The 7,146-nt window shown below is 45.5% G+C and overlaps 2 protein-coding genes across 2 annotated transcripts; one reads left to right on the top strand and one right to left on the bottom strand.

Annotated features, from left to right (window-relative positions):
* The first annotated feature begins 649 nt into the window (after nt 1-649).
* Nucleotides 650-4,880, top strand: CRYAB (crystallin, alpha B). The gene is made up of 3 exons (XM_009579813.1): nt 650-1,068; nt 2,682-2,804; nt 3,975-4,880. Exons 1-3 carry the CDS (start codon nt 871-873, stop codon nt 4,176-4,178), a joined length of 525 nt encoding a protein of 174 aa, XP_009578108.1. The 5' UTR covers nt 650-870; the 3' UTR covers nt 4,179-4,880.
* Nucleotides 4,881-5,099: 219 nt separating this feature from the next.
* On the bottom strand, nt 5,100-6,900 carry LOC104078254 (chromosome unknown open reading frame, human C11orf1; the record flags this gene model as incomplete). Its single annotated transcript, XM_009579814.1, is given in 5 exon segments — nt 5,100-5,105; nt 5,510-5,730; nt 6,102-6,168; nt 6,679-6,835; nt 6,837-6,900. Coding segments are annotated over 5 exon segments (515 nt in total), but the record flags the coding sequence as incomplete, so codon positions are not given.
* Between the last annotated feature and the right edge of the window lie 246 nt (nt 6,901-7,146).

Consider the following 7,146-nt stretch of genomic DNA (forward strand, 5'->3'; position numbering starts at 1 on the left):
AGCTTACTGCAGGGGCACAGGCAGACAGAGGTAGCTTGCACCCCTGAGAAGGCACGTTGCAGTGCAGCACCATGGGGGCGATTGGCATGCCCGCTTTATCTCTTCTCACAGCCCACTGGAGTACTCTGAGATCAGAGTGTTAGGCTCTTCTCCAGCCAAGTGGTTTCTGTAGTGGGCAAAGGATGAGAGGTGTTGGGCTGAAGCACTGTGGAGGAAGTCATCCTTCGTTCACACACACACCAATGGGTGTGCACTAAGGCAGCGGGGCTTACTGGGCTGCAGAGAGCCACACTGCCAGGGGTATCTCAGCAAAGGCCTCCTTGAATCTTTCCTGCCCTCTGACTAAAGCAGGCCTGTGGCTTCCTTTGCCTTAAGGAGAGGCAAAGGAACTCTCTAGTCTTTTCCTAGGCTAGTGGGTGATGTGGGAGCTCTCAGTGCTGGCAGTGGGAACAACGGCCCCTTGTCATTTTCCCTGTGAGCCAAAGATAGCAGCCGCATTGATCCTGCTGGCATCCAAAGCAGCTGGGAACATCTGCCAAGCCTGCCTGGGACTCTGCAGATAAACAGCACGTGGGGAGCGGGGCGGGCAGCTAGGCGGTTTGGCTTCTTGCTGCCCCATTAGGCTCCTTTTCTTCTTCTCCCCTTCCCCCTCCTCCTCAGCAGCGTGTTCAAATCCCCCAGACAGCTACTGGGCACCGCTGAAGGGACCAGCCCAGGAGTGGGACAATAAAAGCCCTGACACCACTGTTCAAGAGACCTCAGGCGGGGCGGGGGGGAAAGCCAGGCCAGCTGCAGGGGTATAAAGCTGTCCCCTGCTCCCGACACAGCACTGCAGCACAGTTCTTTGCCAGGCTCCTCCAGCACGCTGCAATGGATATCACCATTCATAACCCCCTGATCCGCAGACCCCTATTATCTTGGTTGGCACCGAGTCGTATCTTTGACCAGATTTTCGGAGAGCACCTGCAGGAGTCAGAGCTGCTCCCTGCTTCCCCCAGCCTCAGTCCCTTCCTGATGAGATCCCCCATTCTTCGGCTGCCCAGTTGGCTAGAGACGGGACTCTCTGAGGTAATTTTCCCTTCTTAATGCTCTTTGTTATTGCTGTGTGCACATCCTGATGGGTCTGGAGCTGGAGACCCATGAAAGCTGAGAGCTTGGAAGCTGCTTGTAGGTGGTTATTAGGAAAAGGATGGGGAAAAGGGTGCTCTGTTTGTGCCTCTGCTCCTCTGCATTAGGCAAGAACCTCTGCATACTCTGCTAATCATTTGTGACTGAGAGCAAGTATTGCCATAGTGTTGGGAATAGAGGCAAACTGAGCTGAGTGTGTGCGGGAAATGACTGTAAGAGCTGATGGAAGAAAGGAGGAAGCCTAATTTCCCTGTCTGCTCTGCAAAACGTTCAATCCCGGTCCCTCCTGAGAAGCAAACAGCACAGGGTAGTGGGCAAGGGTAGTGGGATCCTCATGTCAGGCAGTGTGTTGCTGAGGGAAAAGGGGCCTATTTTAAACAGTCACTGCTGAGGAGAGCAGCATTTTAAGTAAGGTACAGGACCCAAACGATCATGAAGCAGCTGTCTGCTTGCTTCAGGGGCTGAGCCAAGAGGCACGCAGTTCAAACAACCTTGCCTGTTCTGCGAGTCAACTGTCTTACTTACAAGTAACTTGTTGAGCTATTCTAAGCCAAAGGAGTGAGAGAAAAGTATTTTTTTAATCTTTGCATAATGTTTCCCTTGATTTAGTGACGTGGGTCTGGCTGTCCACTGAAGCAGCCATAATAAGCACCACAGATAACAACGTCTGACTATCTCAGTGGAGAAATCTTCACAAATAATCTAGAAGGAGGAGGAAGCACTTAGACTCCCAGGTCAAACTGCAGAAACCAGTAAGCCTAGAGCTGTCACAGTGGCTGCCTCCACATCCCAGAGCAGAGCTCCAGGAGGCTCGCATGCTCCCTGACCACGAATGCAGCAGGAAGGCAGACACAGTCAGCTCATATAGCAAAGTCCTACAAACATGCCCAAGACAGGTAGAAAATGCAAATTCAACCTCAGGAAGCAGGAAAAAGTAGTATTTGTTAGAGGCGATACAGTGCAAAATGGAAGGCAAGGAGGTGAGATTAGCAGCAGGTGACTCAGAGTTTCGGCAGAAGTCCTGCTGCTCAGATAACAGAGGTGAGCAGTAAGGTAGTACAGCTCGCCAGTGACACGTTATTTTGGTTACTAAAGAGTGACAATGCAGGGGAAAGCCTGCAAGCCTGCAAGTGAGCTGCAGTCAGCTGCATAGTCAGGGTTTCTTTTGCTTGAAAGACTTTGCAAAATCCAGTCACAGAAACTAGAAACCTCCAGACATTCTGTAAAAAAAATTGGATACAAAACCTGTATGCCAACTAAAGAGTCAGTTTTAACAAATTCAGATTAAGAGAATCTCTTCCTCACTCCCAAGGAAAACATTTATCCCATGTGATCAAGAGAAAGCATTCACATTTTAGATACTGTAGTGATGGGCATTGATGTAACAGGCCAGCAAGGCACAAAGCCACCCAGATCAGAATCCCAGGATCAAATGAAGGACAGACAGTACATGTGTAGATACCAGTTTGAGTCTTGAACTGCTATATTCTGACAGCCTTTTTAAGCTGAAACCCTCACCTGCTCTTTTCTGAAGTCACCTCCTTGTTTTGCAGATGCGACTGGAGAAGGACAAATTTTCTGTAAATCTTGATGTGAAGCATTTCTCCCCTGAGGAGCTAAAAGTGAAGGTGCTTGGGGACATGATAGAAATTCATGGGAAACACGAGGAGCGCCAGGTACTTCTACTTTAACTATGCAACTGATAGAGTCAGTGTGAACTTCATCTATGGTTAAACAAGGAGACTGCAAAACAATCTTCTCCTGTGCTCATCTCAAATACTTCTAGTGTTTTTTATCAGCCAATCCTAATGGAAGATTCTCTGTGCACCCCCCCCGCCCCAGCTGATCCCAGACTGGGCAGCAACAGGGTGGGGAATTTATTGCTGATGTTACATGAACTGTGAACTGAACTGGAAAATCATCTTTGAAATGGGCATTTCTGGACCTCCCTCTTTCTGAGAAGAGGCCAGGAATGCAGGAAGGCATTCAATAAACTGACAACGAACTGTAATAATTAAACCACATAATGAATCAGTGCATTACCCTGTTCTGTTACCATGAGGCTACCTCTTCCTGAAAAAGGCCCATCTAACAGTTTGTAATCTTTAAAGACTGTGTTCTGCTGTCAGTCATCCCATTGCTTGCTGGCTCTGGAGACCTGTGTGGCAACTGGGCAGACAGAAGTCAAAAGCCATGTCCAAAGCTGTATGTAACAGGGTTTGCCAGTCCCCATCTCCGTCCCACCCCCCATCCCCACCTCCTTGCCAGAAGGAAACAAATCCACATGATAAAGTAGCTATGTCACTGGAATTGTCAGCTCTAAGAGCTTCTGGGAGCACAGATCTGTCAGTCAGGAAATACAGCATTACTTGTAGCTGGTGGAAGCCTGTAATCCTGACATAGCTTCTGCAAATTTTTTTGGCTAAGAAAATAATCAAGCGCTATAGCAGAGATCAGCTCACTAGAAAGCTATGTATTACTAAAGCTCTGGAGACCCTCAGGAACAGGCATGGTTGGCACTGCATGTAGGTCTAGCTGCTGCATCTTAGGAATGTCTGTGCGATGAAGCCAGCCTCTGGCTGGCACAAGAGCTGGAACATAAAGCCTCCTCCTGTAAACAGTGTACCTGCAGGCACTTGCAGCGTAGGCAGGGCAGTGTCTCACTTCGGTCAGTCTGGGCTGTTTAAAAAGGGCATCTCATAACAAAAACTCATTTAATTTTCTGAAAAGTTTCCTTTGAGAGCTGGAGCTTCCTCATCTCAGACTTTATGCGAAGGGCCCATGGTTTAGGTGGAACTGAGTGAACATTTCTAATCAGGGCTGTTCCTTCTCTTCTCCTTTTGAAGGATGAGCATGGCTTTATTGCCAGGGAGTTCAACAGGAAATACAGGATTCCAGATGATGTGGACCCTCTGACCATAACCTCATCACTCTCTCTGGATGGTGTCCTGACCGTGAGCGCACCGAGGAAACAAAGTGATGTCCCTGAGCGCACTATCCCTATCACCCGTGAAGAGAAGCCTGCCATTGCAGGAGCCCAAAGGAAGTAGACTGCTATTTAAAGTCACCCCGGGGTGCCATTCAAGAGCACTTTTCATCAGATGCCAGCTATACTGAATGGCTACTCTTATTATTTATGCTGAGTAAGTTTACTAACAAATAAAACATGAATAAGCAGTTTGTATTTTTTGTTTTGAGCACTGAGGACAAGGGAAGCATTGCGTCAAGAAAGCTGTGTAAGGTTGCTGAGGAGGGAAACATACCTGGCATCAATCTTGCTTACAGGTTAAGTGGCAGGTGTGTCCAGGAGAGCTTGTCTTGTGTTTGAAAACACATTGTTAGTTTCACTTCGTGTACTCTAATGGTTTGCAAACATCTAATTGCATGAGCCTTTTCCTTCAATGTTGCCAGAGAATTTCAGTGTGTTTCACAAGCAACAGAAAAGTTTCTCCAGTGGAGATTAGACTGGTAAAACAACTTCATGCCAATCAAAACCCATTCGAAGTATGGGTATTAGATAACAACTAAATGGAAGACAACTATATCTTAAATCTCTAGAATGACTCATGTTATGGAGAAGCATCCAAGTGCTGCAACCAATTCAGAGCAGTTGCACATGAAAACTGCATAGCTGCAGCAAACACAGATATATCCAGAGAGGAGAAAAACATCGTGCTTTCATGGTGCAAATCACATCACTTTGAAACTATGTTGTCAGTGCCACTCAAACAATGAACAGGATCTGACGTCTACAGTATTAATCTGATTTATGCTAACGTTGTTGAGTGGTACAAAACACTCAGGTGCCATTATCTGCTTAGCACTTCTCTTCAAAGGGATATGAACATAAAGGAAAGTCTGTATTACTGGTATTGAATTTCTAAAATTCATCTCCAAAAAGGACAGAATGCCATAGATCTGTTGCATAGATCATCAGACTCAGTTATGACCTGACCTATTTTCTATGTTCCTTATACCTGCCAAGACAAAAGTTATATTAGAAGGGATGAGTTTAAATCTCAAATGAACTGAGAGGGCATCCTTCTTCCATGGCTTTAAGTGAGAAAAATAAAATGAGCACTCAGTGATGTGGGGACATTGTCAAATACCCCAAATCCCACCTAATTGCCAAGGTCTAGTGTTTCCTATTTGCTGGTTCTAATAAGCTCTTCCAGTTAAGGTGTTAGTTGGGCTTGCCTGACAAGGCACAGGGTGACTGGTGACTTGCAGTCACCTCTGCACACAAAACAAACAACAGAAACACACATAGGTTACAAACAATACAACTTAGAAAGCAGAAAGAACGTTTTTCACATGATGCCACATTTGGCATTAATGTGTGACAGGTCTTTTTGCTTGAAGGATATCCTTGTAGACAGGCCTCCTGTTTCTCTGAAAGCATAGTCTACAGATTCTCTCCATCTCTGTTGCTTTTCCGGCATCCTTCTTGTTCCTTCTCTGAACGTTGGACACAAGCAAAGAAAATACTGCCATATGGAGGCCTGTAGTCTATTGTGTAGCAGGACTGAGCAGTTGGGTTGAACAAAGGAGGTTCTAGTTCAGGGTGGTGGCTCAGAAACCAATGAGGTTCTTGTTCAAATCCTAGAAGAATAAACACAAAAAGTCTTGAGGAAGTAAGTGTAAAATAGTAAGAATATATCCAGAAAGTGCAACTGAGGGAAATCTTTTCTATAGAGCAGGGTTTTGTTAGGCTCAAACTCAGGAGCAAGAAATGGGAATTTTGAGTGAAAGCTCCTTAGGGATAGTGATGAGGTTAGCTAGACAAGAACACTTGAATTGCAAATACCACTCCCTGAATGACTTGAAATACCTGTTCTGTGGTGGCACAGGAGCATGACTCAACAATGAGAAAACCACAGAAAACAGTTCTGTCTTCTCTAACACAAATGTCATTCAGAAGCTCCTCTTTAGCTACAGATCCAATAGACTATGTTTCAGTTCTGTGCACGTACTTTTTATTCTCTGATGCTTTCCCTTGTTGTAATCTGAAGAGTATGTTGTTTCAAAGCAGTGAGTGTACTGAAAAAAACCCCTCACATTTAGCATGGCTAAATATAAGTAAAATATTTTAATATTTTATATCTTACAGGAAAACCAAAGTATCTGCAATTGCACTACTACTTTCAAATCAGTCTAACCTAAGATCACAAAGCTTCAGTGATGACTTTTGATTCACCATCTGAACAGCAAAGGAAAAAGAGCTGGACTGGGGCCACTGTTACAAGGAGTAAGACTGAGTTTAAACAAAAAAGCATTCCTCACATCTTTACTCCTGTAGTGGGACTGTTGTAGGGCACTCATCAGAGAAAAGGCTGCTGACTATTGACTTTCTGCATTTTTAAAAAACAGTAGAAAAGACTAGGAGCAGGGCTGCAGAAAGGGAAGCTACTCATGGGAGGCTTACCTCTGATGTATTCATAGCTGGGGACGGAAAGGATAATGCTCTGTGTGCATGACAAATTAAGTGACCAGTGATCATCTCAACTGAGATTTGCTATATCCACAATAAGGAAAAGCACAAGGACATACCTGGGAAGGAAGTGGCTTGGGCTGCACAGTTCTCTGGATATCGTATCGCTCTTCATTCCAGGTCCCCATGAGGGTTTTTGCTGAGTAATAATTTTTATTGGGGGTGCACCTCCAGCCATACTGGGAAAACTTAGAAGTGCTGTCTCAGTCCATCCAGTTCCCCATGGCCAGTAGCATGCATTAAAGAACCATGGAGGGAGTTGTACAGATCTTGGACATGATCTGGCAATAGAAATCAACAACTCCCTAGGATCAGCTTGGATCTCAACAGCAGGTAACATGACACCACCACGCCCCTGGTGACTGGAAAGGGACCTCCTATACTTCCATGTGTGACAGAAAGCATCAGAGAAGAACTGTGTTCCTTCTTGATGATAATAAGCATTTTTTTTTCTTTTTTTGGGGGGGTGGGGAGAGGTGGTATGGCAAGAATCTATTTTCCTAAACTCCGATACTGCATTTCTCAGC

Source organism: Fulmarus glacialis, unplaced genomic scaffold (assembly GCF_000690835.1).
Source record: "Fulmarus glacialis isolate BGI_N327 unplaced genomic scaffold, ASM69083v1 scaffold23356, whole genome shotgun sequence".
In the NCBI taxonomy this organism is placed as follows: domain Eukaryota; kingdom Metazoa; phylum Chordata; class Aves; order Procellariiformes; family Procellariidae; genus Fulmarus; species Fulmarus glacialis.

Coding starts and splice junctions, on each gene's coding strand:
- CRYAB (XM_009579813.1), top strand. CDS start 871: ATGGATATCACCATTCATAACCCCCTGATCCGCAGACCCCTATTATCT. Junction 1,069..2,681: donor TAGAGACGGGACTCTCTGAG/GTAATTTTCCCT, acceptor CTTGTTTTGCAG/ATGCGACTGGAGAAGGACAA. Junction 2,805..3,974: donor GGAAACACGAGGAGCGCCAG/GTACTTCTACTT, acceptor CTCCTTTTGAAG/GATGAGCATGGCTTTATTGC.